Below are 18,723 nucleotides of genomic sequence, written 5' to 3'. Positions count from 1 at the left end.
TCTTACAGATTACTTTAAGATGATTCCTTTAAATGTGTGATTTAAGAGTATCATAACAAGTAATCAAGAAGTTGATGTTATAAAATAATGTAATGGGACAAGCAGGCATACAATACTTATTTTTCCAAAAGCCGCACAGTCAACATTATCCAATGGTCACCACTTTTAACAATCTGGGAAATTAATCCAAAATGAAATTAAGTTTTTATAAATTCATATTGGATGTAACCAGTTGATCTAACTTACTGATGGAATACTGTTTCTAACAATTACTGAAATTACAGATTTAGAACTGAAACATTCCATTAGCTATCTCTGCCACAATAGCAGCATAATGTTACACTTTATTACTTTACTCTCTCCCACTCCCTTAAGAAACAGGGATGTTATTATGTGGTCTTATTTCACATCCTGACCTCAGTCACTTGGGTATGGAGGACATGGGTTCTACTAAAGTTAAACGACAAATCTCTGTATATTATTTACAACTAAGGACCTAAAAAATTCTCTGTAAATTTTAATTACCAAAACATCCTTTGGGATAAAAAGTATTTCTATTCTTCAAAGATTAGAGAACTGAGTACAGTGATTAACTGATTTATGTCACTCATCATGGTATGACTGCTAAAGCTGTAATAGATATGAAATTTTGAATTCCATCAAGACATTTTAGATTTTACCTAAATGATGTATTAGTATGTCAAAGTTCAAGAGCCGCCTTCCTCTTTTTTTTTTAAACTGTTTAAAAGAATGGCCTTACCATTTTCTTTCACCAGAAGGCAACTAAATGATAAAGTCTCCAGTACTTTCATAGCTGCTTTCTGGACAGGAAAGGGTGCTTTCTAACTTGTTCTTATTGTTCATGGCCCAATCCAAAACATCTAACACTCTGGCTCCAACTAGGAGTTTTAGAATAAACAAAAGAAAGAGCTACAACTATTTAACGCAGTAGGTTCTACATTTATGGAGCCCATAAGCTGATTTCATGCTGAAAGTAAAAACAATCTCAAGATGTTTAAATGAACTCTTCGATGCTGGAATCACAACAAACTCAGGAAAATTAGGAATATGTTGGTAACCTCCAATCTTTTTTTAAACTGACCTCACCCTGGGCAAGAAACCATCTCCTGATGCCATTGTTGGAGACAGAATTTCTGACTATAAGATCCTTTTCCTGACTCAATCTGGCTTGCTATTCTTGGTTAATCATCCCCATTTCTCTCAACGTTTCACTCCTCTGACTATAGTGGATAACATTTATTATCAGGAAAGACTTTTTAAAGTGATTCGGTTCCTCCAGCCGTCTCCCTCCTTATCCTAGCTAACCCCCCCCCCCAACCCCCATTCCTATCGCCTTGTTTCACTAAGATTTTGCTAAACATTAGACACAGCAAGCACATGACCTCCAGTCTTCCAGTGTCTCGGAATAAACCGATATAAAAACATTCGATTGGCGCGGCTGTAAGTTTTTCTAGGCTTGGAATTTAAGAGTCTTTCGTTCTTCAACTCTTAAAGACCTAGAGCGCAAATTTTAAATTTAAAAAAAATTTTAAATTAAAAAAAAAACCGCTCCCCTTTTTTAACCTTTAGCCCCGCCCATCGCCCCCCCAGCCTCCACGCGAAACTGCAGGAAACCGGAGGGGGGCGGGGCGGTGACGTCACGACGCCGGTGCGTCACGGAACGGCGGCGGCTGCGGCGCTGGCGACGGCTGCGGCAGCGGCGGCATTTTAGTCGGCAGCGGCGGTGATAGCCGGGCTGCTGCTCCTCCCAGCATCCCTGGCGCGGCCATTTCAGCCCCATCTTGGCTGAGGGGAGGGAGCTGCAGCCGCCGCTTCAGCAGTTTGAATTTCAGTTTCCCCAGAGCCTGCGAACCGGTCGCACCGAGGAGGAGCCGAAGAAGCTACCGCTGCTCCCTCACACAGCCAGAGCGCCGCCGCTTGCCGGCCCGCCGGCCGCCGCCCCTTATTCTCTCAAGAGCCGCGAGGGGAGGCCGAGACCGCCGCCGCCGCCCGCCCGCCCGCGGGGGTGGCTCCCCCTGTAAGGGGAGGACCGAAGCGGCTTTCCCCTCCCCCGGAGCGGGTTTCCGCCAGAGACAGCCGACATGTCCCTTGGGCTGAGCTCCGGCTAGAGCCGGGGAGGGAGGGCCGCTCGGCCGCACCGAAGCTCCGCCGCCCGCCCGCGGCTCCTGGCTGAATCAGGAATCCCCGGCTCCGGACTCGCCACTCCTCCTCCTTCCCTCTCGGCGTCCGAGAGCCCGGAGCTGACGCCGGCACTGGCTCGAGGAGCGGGACAGCACCGCCCCTCACGCCGCCGCCGCCTCCTCCCCTTCGCCCTCCCACTCCCACCCCCAGCCTAGGCCTGCTGACCGCGCAGAGCGCCGAGCTGGACTGACCACGGCGGCCCGGAGACGCGAGGAGGAAACAGCCGGCCCGCCCCTGGGGTCGCGCTTTCGCCGCCACTGGGGGTATTGAATTGAGGCGCCGCGACTGCGGGAGGCGAGAAGGAAGGAGGAGCCGCCGCGCGAGTGAGACGGGGGCAGAGCTGAAGAGACCGACACGGAGAAGGAAACGGGAGGAGGATGTCTCGCGGAGCGGCCGACGCACGGATCAACCCGTGACTCTTACAGCGGCGGGCCTCAGACCCCAGCGCGGACGCGGACTTTGTCTTTGGGGGCCCTGCTCTGCCCTTCCTGGTTTCCGGCAAGATCGCAGAGGAGCCGGCGTGCCTCTCTGCCCTCCAGCCTTCCTCACCATGTCCAAGATGCCGGCCAAGAAGAAGAGCTGCTTCCAGATCACCAGTGTCACCACGGCCCAGGTGGCCACTAGCATCACCGAGGACACCGAGAGCCTGGACGATCCGGACGAGTCACGCACAGAGGACGTCTCCTCCGAGATATTCGACGTTTCTCGGGCCACGGATTACGGCCCCGAGGAGGTCTGCGAGCGCAGCTCCTCCGAAGAGACGCTCAACAATGTTGGGGATGCGGAGACTCCCGGTACCGTCTCCCCCAACCTCGTCCTGGACGGGCAGCTGGCGGCCGCGGCGGCCACTCCCGCCAACGGAGGAGGAGCCGCTTCGGCCCGCAGCGTGGCTGGGGCGCTGGCCAGTACCCTAGCGGCGGCCGCCACCTCGGCCCCCTCCTCGGGGGCCCCCGGGGCCCCCCCGGTCGCGGGCCCCTCCGCCGGGCCAGGGACTGCCACCCCCTCGCAGCCCCCCACCACTTGTAGTTCCCGTTTCCGCGTGATCAAGCTGGACCACGGCAGCGGGGAGCCGTATCGACGCGGCCGATGGACGTGCATGGAATACTATGAGCGGGATTCCGACAGCAGCGTGCTGACCCGGTCCGGGGATTGCATTAGGCACAGCAATACTTTTGATCAGACTGCGGATCGGGACAGCGGCCTGGGCGCCACCGGAGGGTCCGTGGTGGTGGTGGTGGCCTCCATGCCGGGGGCGCCCGGGCCCGACTCGGGGACTGACAGCTCCTTGACTGCTGTGTCACAGCTAGCCCCGTCGGAGAAAATGAGCCAGCCCGCCCCGGCCCCGCCGCAGAGTTCTGGCGTTGGGCAGCCGCAGCCGCAGCCTCCGCCCGTAGGTGGGGCTGTGGCTCCGAGCTCGGCTCCGCTGCCGCCGTTCCCGGGAGCCGCGGCCGGGCCGCCGCAGATGATGGCAGCCCCGCCGCCCAGCCAGCCCCAGGGCGCCGCGCCTGGCTCCGTCCCCCCGGGCCCCAACGGACAGGGGCTGCCGCTGACGAATGTAACCCTGGCGCAGCCCGGCCTGGCCCTGCCTCCGCAGCCCGGCCCGGCCGTGGGCGCTTCTGCCGCGCCGCCGCCCCAGCAGTTCGCGTATCCCCAGGCTCAGATTCCGCCGGGCCATCTGCTGCCCGTCCAGCCCGCCGGCCAGAGTGAGTACCTGCAGCCGCCCAGCCCGGCGCAGCCCTCGTCCGCGGGCGCCGGAGCGGGCCCCGCCGCGGCGGCCGGCCTCCCCGGGGGCCCCGGCCAGAACGCCGCCTCCACGGGCGCGCAGATGATGGGCGCGGCCTCCCTGCCTGGCGAAGCCGTGGCCCCGGGGCCGGGCCCCGCGCAGGGCGGACCGGCCGCGCCCGGTCAGCCGGCCGGAGTGCCCCCGGCTGCCGTGGGAGGCGCGGCGCCGTCGGGCCTGGTTCCCGCCGGGGCCGGGCAGCCGCAGATGGGTGGCAGCGGCGCGCCATCGGCAGTGCCCGGCGGCCCTCACGCCGTGGCGCCCGGAGTTCCGAACGTGCCTGCAGCCGCGCCCGCTCCCAGCGTGCCTACCACTTCTGTTACTATGCCAAATGTACCCGCGCCCTTGGCCCAGGCGCAGCAGCTGAGCAGCCATCCTCCGGTCAGTAGGAGCGGCAGCATCATCCAGCACGCGGGGCTGCCCTTAGCGCCGGGCACGGCCGGTGCACCGACGAGTCTACCGCAGCCTGACCTAAGCCAGTTTCAGACTCAGACCCAGCCTTTAGTCGGGCAAGTTGACGATACTAGAAGAAAATCCGAACCCCTACCTCAACCACCACTTTCTCTCATTGCTGAAACGAAGCCTGTTGTGAAGCCTCCTGTTGCAGATGCCCTGGCAAACCCCCTTCAGTTAACACCTATGAACAGTCTCTCCACCTCTGTATTCAGCATAGCTATTCCTGTTGATGGTGATGAAGACAGGTATGGAAATCTTATTTGAAATATTTGATGGGAATGCTTGACCGGACATTGTAGTTTAGGATGCAACTGTGGGAGGTTCTTTTCTCAATTTGAGGCCCTTAATATTTCTAAATATAAAAGTTAGTTTGTGTTTAGTACAATTGATCCATCGGTTCTTGCAAAGACATTAATTTTAGATTACTGATGTTACAAAAGACGTGTAAAGAGAGAATTGGTGTCACAGTTGTTTAGAAGCACTAAATTGGATAGGAATGCAAAATTGTTGACTCAGAAGGGCGGATTTTAGTTTAATCCTCTCAATTTAGAAGTGGTGGCTAGTAGGTTATGCCGTGTAGGATTGTCCCTTTATTAGATATCAATCACACTTGAACACTTAATGGCAGAGTGTCTTGTCAGTGTGAGTTTTGAGACTGAGAGATAAAATTAGTTAAACATTTCCCATTCTGGAAAACCAGAAAGCCCTCTAGTAGAGAAAGAACCACGTAAGGTATCTCCTCCAGTGTATCTGGAAAGGCTGGAGAGAGAATGGTGAAATGTCAAATCCGGCTTTGAAGATCATATCTTCTTCAGCCCTTTAATAAAAGAGTATAGGAGGTCAGGAGGCTTCCCAGTGACTTCTTTAAGATGCTTTTTTTTTTTTTTTAAAGCAAAAAGTGTATTGGAAAGATGTTCTTATCTTCCATCAATCTTTTTACTACAAGCAAGGGAGGTAGGAGACTTGACAGTAGTGAAAGCTGTAGTTCTTGAAATTAGAGTAATTTTATAGTAAAAGTATAAACGTTAACAATTGGCTCCCTGTATTTAGGGGGGATGCTTTTAAATAGTTTAAGGGAAAATTGGTGTATTACTATACCAATTCTACTACAATTGATGTTCGGTTATGGTTTAATGAGGATTTTAAGTGGTTTTGAGGAAATGTCACATGAAAATTTGATGTAGTGTGTATAATGCAAATGTTTAAAAACTGACTTATTACCAGATATTACATTTAAAAATTACAGAGAAAGTTTCAGGTACTTTACAGTTGGAAATTTATTTTCTGAGGTGTTTGTTTTGAGAGAGGTTAATTTTAGATGTGTTGAAAGAGCAGAACTGTTTTTACAGATTTCTTGAATAATTGGTATGTAGATTACAATGAGAGCTGTTAAAGCTTTTTCTTCCTATTCTGAGTTCCTTCACATTCCTTTCTTTTTCATTTCGAATTAGCTTTGTGTTTTTGTTATACACTTCTTTTGGTTTGAAAAATGCTCACTGAAATTCATCTTCTTTGCCTTTTGTAATTAAAAGTTCATCTTTTTTTTGTAGGTGACTTGCTTGTGGGGAGTCTTTCTTCCATTTGAGAACTCTTAGAGAGTACCACGTGTCAGCTCAGCTAGCTAGTCATGGAGAAATTTTATATGGATGGGACTACCAAGTAAAGACACTGATTCCACAAGCCACTCAGAAATCCCTCTTTACATTTTCTGCCATATTTCACTTTTCACACGTAGGGGCACACCTGAAATGCCACTTGAGTTTATTTGTTCACTTTTGGTAATAGTCAACAGGCATCTTCCCTTTTCTAGCTGCCAGAAGCCAGTTTTTTGTGATGGGTTGATAAATAACCATTTGCTTACTACCTCTCTGTTCCTGTTGTACACTGTATCTCTTCAAGAAATGATGACTGGTTTTCTCAACCCCTCACTACCCCAAAAACACATGCACACCTATGAATGAAGAATGTGTTTTCTCTCCTCTTCACACCTCTCAGTTTACAGCATTTGTAATTACTTTCCCCAGAACTTTTTGGTGACGATATGGTATGAAGCAGAGAGATCTGTTGATAAATGGAAACTCTGGGATGTATTCTTTAGGGTATGACCTCAAAGATACATTTATTTCTTCTCTTACTTTATTAAAAGAGTTGAATTTCAAGAATCTCATTTCCAAACTTGTGACTATTTGAACTACAGATACGACTGTATCAATGTTCTTATCAATTGTAGCAGTTAATCCAGTGCAGGGGTTTTCATTTGTGTATAGTCCTATTTTAAATGTGGCGCTTCCCTCCCCGACCCAGTCTTTTAAAATCTTCATTACTTATCAAATGTGCATTTCTAATTTTTGTTATAGCCTCTTCATGGGTTTCTAATTTAACATGCCAGTTTCCAAGATGTAATCTTACACATTTGACTGTTTTTGTCACTGGACCAACACACCTGGTGAAGGAATAAATACATTAAGTAGAAATAGTTTGGGGGTCTTTTTAAATTTGTTTTTTAATGGAAAGCCTTTGTAAAAGAGAGGGCATTTTTAAAGTTGTATTCTTGAAATTAAGTAACACAGTTTTTCCAGGCGTATGTTTAAATTACTGAGATGACTACTTTTGAGGAGATAGTACTAACAAAATCGTGATTTTAATGTGATTTTAGGTTACCTTCTTAAATTAAAACTTCGTACAATTTTATTTGCAGTCATTCAGATGTAAAATAAAACATATTGGAGTGAGAGGTCTTGAGTAATTATTAATAGGTTGACAAATTTCAGATCCTTAGAAAATATTTGTAAAGAAAGATGTTTGCCTTTTAAAAAACCATTAAGACATTAGTAAACACAGTCTGTTTTGTTGAGAAAAGGAAGGAAAATGGAAGATTAACAAAAAGATCAGGTGGTTTAAGTTGATATATTAAGCACTCTGTCTTGTGATTTTGTTTGCGTTACTTAATACAAGGATCTGTATTGGCTCATTCTGAGACCATTTATTTTAAAGAATCAGAACTTATATACTATCATACCTTTAAAAGGGCTGATAGTTGTATATACAAAATAAGAAAAGTGTTAAATTTGTGAGTTAACATTGCCGATTGACCATATGGTATTAATTAGTGTGAAGTTTATATATCATTCTAGTTTATGGTCAGTTGTTGAGATTCTTCAAATTGATTTTGTGTAAACTGGAGGATATAATAATGGTTGAAAATATAGTTCATAAAAAAATGCATAGACACTTTTACAGTGAACATTACAAAATTTGTTTAAACTACCTACACGCTTAACAGACTCCTATTTGGTAAATAGGAGGAGGTGCAAAATATTACTGGCCCTTTTGGAAAAGGAACACAGTACAGATCATTTTCCATAGATAGCTGACCAATGTGAACTCTGTAGGCCACATGCCAGGAGCTCTTATGAATGGCTGCAATTGTGAACTGTCAACTGCAACCAAAAGACTGTTGAAAACCTGATTGTAAGGATCCTCTAGTGGCAAATATCTTTATATCTTGTTAATAGTTTTATTTGTGTAGTTTGCTAATGACTGCTGATAAAATATTATAAATTGTGAGTGTTAAATGGTGTGTCCTGGTATGTGCTATAAATATAGATTTTGTTTGTATACTTCATATATATCTATATAGATGTATGTATGAAATATACATATATACACACTTCTTTTAATGGAGGTTTTTTTTTTAACGTGACGTTTAAGAGAGGATTATGTAAATGTATATCAGGAGGCAGAACTGTCACTCTTACTTTGTTTCAAAAATCTAAAGGGAACTTCTTAGAACTCTGAAAAAGTCTTACTGCATTTAGTCTTTAAAAATGAAAGCTCCTTAACTTGAATCTATATTTCTTCGGGAGCTTATGGTTCTTTATCAGTATTGAAGTGTGGAGGTAATTTTGTCTTGCAGCTTTACAGTTGATGTTTAAATCACACGCCAGGTACCATCTTAGGCCTATCTAAGTAAGTAAGGATTTTGTAATCAAAGTGTAGTATCTCCTGTGTATGAGTGACATCATTATTTAGTATAAAAATGATACTGATGCATTCATCTGAGTGCCATGTTGATATGCTTTAGTCATAAACGTGGCTCTAAGTTAAGGAAATTATCATAGGTTTCCAGAAAGGCCGATGATCCAAAAGTGCCTGAAATTCCTAAAATCAAGAGTCGTATAAGTGGGAGCATGGCCTTTTTTATTCACAGTGATAACACCATTGTTTAAAATTTTGTGTGAACTAAATTGTATAGGCTGAACATTGGTTAACTTTTTAGAAAATATAAGGGTTTTTATGTGTGTGGATGAGACACACTCCAAGTAACTAATTTATTAACACTGTCTTTTTCTTGTAAGGGATGGAGGGTATCTTGAACTAAATTGCCTTTATGAGAAGTCATTTTTGTTTTTTCACAGTACTGGTAGTGGGATATATGCTTTCTCCTTTATGAGAATAAATGTAATACCAATCTATTTGTTCTTTGAGAATTCTGATAGCACTAATTTGGAAATGATAAAACATGATACTGGATTTATGGATCTGGTACTTGGTAATTTAGAATAGAGTTTAGTCTTTCTCAGCACCAAAAGAGGTTGGAAGCAGTCATGCTCTATAGAGTCCTCTAGTAACAAAGAGCAGCCCCACCAATCAGATGGTAAAGAAACCAGTGAATCTCTTCCCTGAGGAATGGTTGATAGGGGAGTATAAAAGGATCTTGACTTTTCTCTCCCGAAATGGTAGAAGCTGGGGCGTTGTGGGAGTAGGAAGTAATGGCAGGTAACCAACACAGAAGTAAAGGTAGTGAAATGACGTGAAATATGGTCTCAGAAGGAATAGGAACACGTGTTAATAGTGAGGAATAGTGGTCTAATTCCTCCTTTTAATAATTGTTTTAGACCAATATGTATTTCCTCTTCCAGATACCGTTTATTTCTTAATTGCATTACTCTCGAAATACGAGAGGCTTTACAAAAACAGGTGTGTCTGGTTAAATGTAGCCTGAACCATGATGTTTCTAAGTAATTTTTTATTAATGGGAAGAGCAGATTTTTAATAAGAAATCTTAATTGAAGACAGTATTTAAGGGGTCTGTGTAGCGAATTTCCTGAATTGGAATAAATCCTTTAAGTTTGTTTTTTCTTTATACTAAAGCAGTAGACTTGTGATTTGAAGCTGTTCTTTTAAATGGTGTAATACGAATTACCACATCGCAAAGAATATGCATGCCTGAATCATTGGTATAACTTAGGCCTTTCCCACAGCAATTCTGTTGTTGTTGTTGCTTTTTTTTTTTTTTTTTTTTTTGGCTGCATTGGGTCTTCGTTGCTGCGCTGGGGCCCTCTCCAGCTGCTTCGAGCAGAGGCCACTCCTTACCACGGTGCGCCGCTGCGGCCTCTCCTGTCAAGGAGCACGAGCTCCAGGTGCGCGGGCCTCAGCACTTGCGACACACCGACTCAGTAGCTGTGGCCTGAGGGCTTCAGAGTGCAGGCTCAGCAGCTGTGGTGCGCAGGCCCAGCTGCTCCGCGGCATGTGCAATCCTCCCAGACCAGGGCTCGAACCCGCGTCCCCTGCATTGGCAGGCGGACTCCCAACCACTGCACCACCAGGGAAGCCCTCCCACAGCAATTCTTGAACATACCAGATTGAGATTACTCTATTTGTTATATTCTTAATCTGGCATTGCTTAGGGTAAATTTAATTATGTAGGGTAAGTTTAATTATGTACTATAGCATATCATATGAGTAACCATTATAGACAGTGGAGTCAGGCATGCCTGGGCTGAAATTCAACTGTGCCGCATACTTGAGACATTTGACCTTGAGCTAGTTATTTAGCCCTCTAAGTCTTGTTTTCCCATATGAAAAATGGGGATAATACCTACCTTGGAGAGTTTGAGAGGATTAAATGAGGTATGCAAGTGATTTGTGAACAATCATGCATAACCTAAAACAGTATGTATGGCAAACATACATCACAGAAACATCAGTGTTTCAGTGTCTACACTGTTTTTCCAGGTCAACTCTTGATATGCTACAAACCATACCAAGAATGTTTAGTTTTGATCCAAAAATGTAATTGGATGGCATGGATATAATCAGAGAAAAGGAGACATTGTTTCAGGCCAGAAAACTCATGATGTAGTGAAGTGGTACAGCAAATTGTGTTCTAATCTGGCTCTTCCACCATTTAGCTGATTTCTTTGGTCAAGTCATTTAACTTTCTTGGTTTTCCTCATTGGTAAAATTAGAATTTGAGCCTTTGGTCAGATTTTAAGATTCCCTGAGTATGAGTCCATACATAGACATGTTTCATGAGAGAGCTGCCAACTTAAACCTTCCTCTTGGTCAAACCCTTTTCCTGCCCCCAGACTATTAGGTGACAAAAAATGAAGTTTGCAAATACTCCTTAAGTAGGTTGAATGCCCAGGAAAACATTTAAAGTGGCAATATGTGAATTAGTCAACTTACTTTGTGGTTTCTGAGTAGTAAGTACTGGGATACAGAAATAAAACTATCCTGCCTTCCAAGATCTCAGGCTATATGAAAATAATTACGATTTGAAGTTGCATACTTTGATATACGTTATAGGCTGTGATGGAGTAAATTGAAGTTGTTAATGGGAAAATTTAGGACATCAAGTCAGATTTGTGTGGGGAGGAAGTAGTTAGACTGATTTCTGTTTAAAATTAACCACTTCTCTGCATAGGCAATACATTTATAAAGTTCAAAATTCAAAATATATGAATATAAATTGAAAGCCATTCTGCTACCTCTGTCCTCCAGCCACCCAATTTCTGTCCTCAGAAGCAACCCATTATTACTTTTGCTTTCTTCTGAAGCTAACTCTAGAGTTGAATCTTAAAGAGTCATTCAGATGAGGTCACTGATGAGAGAAGCAGATGATTTTCCAAGTGGAAGGAGAAGGCAGTTTTGTGTAACAATATGGAAGAGTAAGAATATGTCAGATTTGGAACATGATGTGATTAATTTGACAGTAATCAGAGTGAAGGGTTTAAATGTCACGAAGAGAAATGGAAATTTTTATCACTTAAGTCTATGGTTGCTGTTAAGGTGTTTCTTGAAGCTTTTATTGTTAAAGTAGTATGTATTTTGGAACCATTTCAATATGCTTTTTAGTGGTTATTGTATTTTTAATTAAAATCTTGTGGTAAAGTTGTGTGTAAGGAAATCCTGGGGGGAGCTCTGAATCCCAGAGGTGGAATTCTCCAATGGAATGTACTAAATAGCTTGGTATACCTGGCTCTAAGTTTATGAATTCTGTTTACCTTAAGTATTCTGTTTGCCTCAGTAGTACCTTAATAATGATGAAATATTTGGTATATGTTAAGATACTGTACCAAAAGTTGATCTTTATACAGCATATTTGGAAATCATAACCCTATGTTAAACATAGACCAGGCTTAATTGTTTCAGACCGTATGTATACATAATCTCATTTTATCTTTTCAGTAACTGTAATGAGTGTTTTTCTCCCCTTTTTTATGGATTAAGGAAACTGAGGCGCTGAGGATTTGAGTCACACAGCTATTAAGTTACACAAGGCATAGGTCAGATTCAGGCCTTCTGACTCCAAAGCCAGTGCTCTTGGATATTCCCGGAGTTAGTTTTGTTTACTACTTTCCTGACTGTAAGATAGGATGAAGGAAAAGCTTCTGTTGCCCTGATCAGTTGTGTTGTAACCCTTTACCTAAAGGATATTTTTAAAATCATTTAAAATCCCTAGATGATAACGTTGGAGATGGCCCTTGTTCCTCGGCTTACTGTATTTCCCCGGTTTCTATTTAGAGATTTCTGAAGTTGAGTTTTGACATAAGAGAAGGAGAAGGTATTTGCTGAGGAGAGGGCTCATGTACCTCCTTCCTTAAGCTTCAAGTGTTTTTTAGCTTAGTTTTGAGGTAGAATATATATGGATGTTTCTCCTCGCTATTATAGTTAGTTACCCTACAAAGATAGTATCTTAGTTTAGCAGGTAGACATATGTCACATTTAAGATACTTTCTCATGTACTACTTTATGTAGTTGGTGATTATCATGACAGACTGTTCAGTATATAAAGTCAGAGATATGGACTTACCTGGTGGCCCAGTGGTTGAGAGTCCGCCTGCCGATGCAGGGGACACGAGTTCGTGCCCCGTTCTGGGAAGATCCCACATGCCACGGAGCAGCTGGGCCCATGAGCCATGGCCGCTGAGCCTGTGCGTCCGGAGCCTGTGCTCCGCAACGGGAGAGGCCCGCGTACCGCAAAAAAAAAAAAAAAAAAAAAAAAAGTCAGAGAGAAAAGAAGTATTTTGTTCATTGGTTTGGAAAATTTTCTACAAATAGGAAAACAGTGTTTTAGGTGAGTCTTCCTAAGAAGTGCTTGATTGGCTTTATACTGAGTTTAGTAGCTTACATTGACATCAAATATGTTGTTAGAGAACTGTTTTCAAATTTTATTTCTTGAGCAGAAGAGAATTTGTGACCAAAGCTGCATAAAATTCAATATTTCTAACACATTTTTAATACCATTTGCCTCTTGGTGCCTTCAGATTTCATAGACTGTAAACTTGAAATGATCCCCATTAACAGTGTTTTCCATGAACTCTTAATTTCCTCAATTTTATGCCATTCCAAAACAGAAGTCTTTGATGATCAGGCCCTTCAGTACTTATAGATGGCTCCTCTGAAGTTCTTGATCAGCTAGGTTTCACAGACATGACTCCTTTAATCTGTGCTGCTAATCAATGTTTTGAGACTAATTGTTGCTGTTTGCGAAAAATCAGTTTATGGATAACATCCCAGCTTAAGTATTCCAGAAACCAGAAATTTCATATTTTATAATAAGACTAAATGTTTGTCCTTAGAATCTCAAGTATTTAAAATTTTTTACACTACATAGATTGTATAGCTCCATATGGCTTATTCATTTTGAATATATGTAAAAAGGGATTGTTAACTGCCAGCTTTTGCAACCTAAGTGTATTTGTTGACACGTTCTAAAGACTTTAAGTCCATTTATAGTACTGTATTTTATTTCACAGTTATTTTTCTCGCCCCCAAGATGCACGACTAACTGCAGATATGTTCTCTTTTCACTTCTACATTTGACCTATGAGAAACATTTCGTTATTAGTATCAATGCTGTAAAAATGCTGGAATTTCATAACTAAAGTCGTGACTTTATTTAAAACCAATTTATGTGGCATTTGAATTTGATTCAAATTAAATATATATGTATATATTTTTCCAAAATCAGGGGATCTGAAGTTCTTCTAAAGAATATCTCCCTTAAAAATATATTGTAAATGTTCTTTAATGAATTTTGAATTCCAGACTTGCAGAATAACTTCCAAGTTTACTCTTTGTTATTTTTTTGTATTTACTACCTTCCTCTTTGTGTCACTCTGTTTATTTTAAACCCAAAGTCTCCAAACAGACCTGTGTGAATAGCAGACTTAATCCCATATGGTCTTGGTTGAGCCTGGTAAAAAAGCCAAATTGAGTTTTCAGTTGGTTTAGTTGGCTTTCATTTAATTTGGCAGACTGATTTTTTAAGTACAGTGAAAAAAAAGGGCCTGGCAAATATATCTTGAGAGGATACAAGCTGTTAAATAAACAGTAGTTAACAACCTCTTAATTCTTTCTTGATATTAGTAGGTCCAATCAGTGCCTTTAATTGCCTTAGACCTAGTCAGGAGAAAAGTAGAGAAACAGTTAAAAGAACAGAAAGGAGTTGAAGTAGGGGAAGCAAAAAGAAGTACACACACTGAAGACTCCTAGTTAATCAAATAGTTGCTTTGGTGACATACTGGCATCCAGTGTCTATCTTCCTTTCCCAGATTTGGATCATCTAAAAGATACCCTACTGGTTAAAATTTAAAATGCCTTCTAGAAAATATTTTTTTTTTACAATTCAGTAGATTAATATATGTCGTCTTTTAATAAATTTATTTATTTATTTATTTTTGGCTGCGTTGGGTCTTCGTTGCTCCATGCAGGCTTGCTCTAGTTGTGGCGAGCGGGGGCAACTCTTTGTTGCGGAGCACGGGCTCTAGGTACGCAGGCTTCAGTAGTTGTGGTGCACGGGCTTAGTTGCTCCATGGCATGTGGGATCTTCCCAGACCAGGGCTCGAACCCGTGTCCCCTGCATTGGCAGGCGGATTCTTAACCACTGTGCCACCAGGGAAGTCCCCAGTATGTGTCTTTTAAGTTTTGTTTTGTTTGTTCATGTATTTATTTATTTTTGGCTGTGTTGTGTCTTCATTCCTGTGGACGGGCTTTGTCTAGTTGCGGCGAGCCAGGGCTGCTGTTCTTTGCAGTGCATGGCCTTCTCATTGCAGTGTCTTCTCTTGTTGCTGAGCATGGTCTCTAGGCGCATGGGCTTCAGTAGTTGAACTCAGGCTCAGTAGCTGTGGCTCGTGGGCTCTAGAGCACAGGCTCAGTAGTTGTGGTGCACGGGCTTAGTTTCTCCGCAGCATGTGGGATCTTCCAGGACCAGGGCTTGAACCCGTGTCCCCTGCATTGGCAGGCGGATTCTTAAGCACTGTGCCACCGGGGAAGTCCTGATAATATATGTCTTGATGTCCTATGAGTTTTGAAATCATGGAATTCTATTGAGTGAGTATTTTATTTGATGATCATTGATACTTGATTGCTATTCCAGTAGAAGTTGGAAATAGTTTTCTTATTATACTGATAATACTGCAGACTCACCTAAGGCACTAGTTAGGGTCTCAGAATTGCCATGTTGTATCTGAACCTCATTTTGATGATAAAGATAATAACTGTCATTTATTGAGCATTGACTAAATGCCAGGAGCACTAGTTACCTATTACCCTGCAAGGCTAGATAGTAATATCACCATTTAACTGATGGAGACAGACCTAGAGAGGTTAAAATTTAACTCTGTTATATGCTTAGCATAGTGGTTTAAGAGCATAAACCCTGGGACCAGATTGCCACTTAACTAGCTCTGTGACATTGGGCAAGTTACTTCTGTCTGACCCAGTTTCCTTATCTGTGAGATGGGAATAATAATAACACCTAGCTCTTAGGGCTGTTGTAGTATTGAGTTAATAAATGTAAAGCGCTTAGAATAGTGTCTGGTATACAATAAGCACTTATATTCTTAGCTTGCTACTGTTATTCTGCTACAGCACCAGTCAGGAATTTTAGAAGTGATGTGGCAAGTTTTTGTTGGCTCCCTATTGTATGGGTTGGGAGTGGCGGAGACCATGGAAATATGCTGAGGTGGAGACAGAGCTGTTACAGAGCAGGTTTGTCAAAAGGTTAGTCTCTTGAGAACTTCTGAGATGTGAGGTGAAACCAGTATGCTGAGAGCTTGCCCCATTAAGATTCTATAGTTATAGCCCTAGGGAATGTGTCTCCAGGGAATAGTGGAAATGGATGGTGATAATGGTGTATAAGCTCTTACCCCTTAAAGGGGCACTGTACAAATGCAGGAAGTTAGAAGGCTGCCCTCCAATTGCAGCACCATTTTTTGCCTTAACCCAGAGAAACCACCCATAAATAAATGAATTCTGAAGGTGGAAATTGTGTCAAGTCCAACCCAGAAAAGGACTTATTGGTCACCATCACATCCTGTCAAATAGGTCCTATGAAGAATTTTCATATCATGAAGCTATTGTTTAACTAATTTTACATGAATACTGTACCTGAGAACAGCTTTGTTAAACTGTTAAGTGTGTAGGGATTTATAAAGTCATCTGCTACAGAGTAGTTGTTTTAGGCTATGAACTGGTCACATTCATATGTATGTAAATGTATATACACACACAACTGGGTGCTAGTTAGTATTTCATTTTATCTGTATTATGCCTTTTTTTTGGAACTGTGATCCTGAATTGTTAGGGTCTGCTGGATTTGGTCCAGTTTTTTAATTTCTTTCAAAATGTTTTTAATCAAGCTTATGTGGGTTTTTTTTCTTTTTATTAAAACAGTTGCATTGTATTAGAAATCTAAAATCTTTTTTAAATTTTTTGGGAAATGAGTTTATTTTTAAAATTTTCATTGGAGTACATTTGCTTTACAATGTTGTGTTAGTTTCTACTGTACAGCAAAGTGAATCAGCTATACGTATACATATATCCCCTCTTTTGGATTTCCTTCCTGTTTAGGTCACCACAGAGCATTGAGTAGAGTTCCCTGTGCTATACAGTAGGTTCTTATTAGTTTACCATCTTTTTTTGAAAAGTAAGTGATTTTACTGTACTTTCTCAACTTCATTTCCATTTGATTCTTGGATCTCACAGGAATCCTTCAACTGCTTTCTTCCAAGCGTTCCATTTGAACACGATTCAGGAATCAAAGAACCTCTGGCATAGGTATGAATACTTTCATATGGAATGCATACATGCAAAAGTGTATGCATGAACTGCTTTGCACTGTAACGGTTTCTCATCTTTAAAACTGATCTTTATTATTTTAGGAGGGGGGAAAATCACATGGTATCTAGCATGGGACAAAGCAGCAAAATAAACCAAAAGGACAAACTATATTTTAAATAGAATATAGACATACTTTCCTTTTTACTGCACTTAAAAGTGTATTTTTTGAAGGACTTTTTCTATTGGATTTTATTACATGAAATATCCCCTTACCCATGTGTACTTAATGTAAAAACATATTTTATAAAATAAACTACCTACAGTTATTTTAATTTTGTGCCATTTTATATGATTTCTCTGTAAAAGCCATAGTGACTCAAAGCAAAATGTTATTTCATATTAAGAAATTGGAGGAGGGAAACGACTAAGGTATCAAAGTAGTAGTCATTGTTTAATTCTTGGCAAGAAAATTTAACCTTAAGCTTGTTTGCTAGAATTCACCAGATCTGCATTACTGTTTTATAAACCCCTAAAACAGTTTCTCACAGAAATGTTGTATAAATTTTATTTTTAACTTTTTAAAATATAGACTGAAGTCTTGGAGTTCATGTATGGCAGCAGATACTTTGGTTTATCTTTCTGCTTAATACACATTTTAAGTAGTATATTATATCTGTTATATTATATCTGTTGACTTATTTTGCTGAATATTTATTAGCACTCAATCATTCTGTGTCTAATTAATAGAAGTTGAGTGCAAACAATGTTTTTAAGACTCACACAAAGCTTTGTTAGATTCTTTTAACTCTGCCTGGCAGCGCATTTGTGTCCTTTGGCATATTTTGGATAACACTCCTAGACTCAACTGCATCTCTTTCATTAGAATAGAGTATTGCTATGTGCATGTACATGTCATGTGAAGACATGGTCTACATTGCTCAGAAATGATAACAGTGTTTTAATTCTTAGGCTTGATTTACTGTATCACTCAAGAAATTTTCTAACAAACTGTCTTTTTGGTGATGTGTTCCTTACTTAACTTAAAAATGTTTTTAAATGGTTACTTGTAGAACAAGAAGTTTTAAAATGTATAGTGCTATGTTTATAAATTCAATTTTTAAATTGTATAGCTGTAGCAATATAAATTGAGACATAAATGTAAATTGTGGCATGAAACAAGCATGAAGTTTTAATCATTCAAATGGCTTACCAGATGTAGCCAGGGTGAGTACTTTGGGGTGTACTTTATACTTTTCCCTTAGAAAAAGGAAAAATAGTACTCTTTAGAAATGTTATAAAATAGTTTTTAGATATATGGTAATTTATTTCAAATAGCTAACTTTCATGAGCTACCATGACATCAGTATGAATAATACCTATTATTTTCATCAAAACAATGTAGAAAGTTTTGAACTTTATTTTTTATAATTTGGATCTAATTAAAAGATGTCTTTTCATTATAAAGCAGCTGTAGAAGTTGCCTGCTCATCATTTGTTACAGCTAAATACTCCTTATCTGTTTTCTTTTTTAGATACCAGAAACGTTTAAGGTATCAGAAATCAGGCAAGCTGCTTTATCTATAGTTTCTCATGGGTTGAAAATATTTTCTCTTCTCCTTGGAGCCTCTTGTCCAGAACCAAAGAATTTTAACAGATACTTGGATACTTGTCTATAGTGTGTTAGTGCCAAAATATAATCAAAACTTATATTCTATATCAGCCATTCTTCACTGTAAGTTGGCATGTTGGTACCAAGGTGACAAGCCCAACGCAGTAGAAACTGACTAGTGGCTTCCTTTTAGCTTTTCAACTAGCTTAATTAATTTTCAGTTGAGAAGAGCAGTAGTGGCTGGCCTTATTAGTTCTAACCATCTACAACTTCAGTTGGCAGGTATCTGCAAACTTCTTAATAGGTTATGAGCTAATAAAGTATT

At 41.6% G+C, this 18,723-nt stretch overlaps 1 protein-coding gene across 3 annotated transcripts in view; it reads left to right on the top strand.

Annotated features, from left to right (window-relative positions):
• Positions 1–1,743: 1,743 nt before the first annotated feature.
• Positions 1,744–18,723, top strand: part of TSC22D2 (TSC22 domain family member 2) — a 49,731-nt gene continuing 32,751 nt past the window's right edge. For 2 of the 3 annotated variants that reach the window (XM_060099534.1, XM_060099535.1), the window contains exon 1: positions 1,744–4,683. In XM_060099534.1, the coding sequence (XP_059955517.1) occupies positions 2,753–4,683 (1,931 nt within the window). In that variant the 5' untranslated portion in view covers positions 1,744–2,752. Of the gene's footprint in view, positions 4,684–16,714; positions 16,787–18,723 lie in introns of all 3 variants that reach the window. The other variant, XM_060099533.1, reaches the window with a different exon arrangement.

The sequence above is a fragment of the Mesoplodon densirostris genome, chromosome 5 (genome assembly GCF_025265405.1).
Source record: "Mesoplodon densirostris isolate mMesDen1 chromosome 5, mMesDen1 primary haplotype, whole genome shotgun sequence".
NCBI lineage: Eukaryota > Metazoa > Chordata > Mammalia > Artiodactyla > Ziphiidae > Mesoplodon > Mesoplodon densirostris.
Note: the sequence above shows the minus strand (reverse complement) of the source record. Positions and strands in the feature narration are given on the sequence as shown.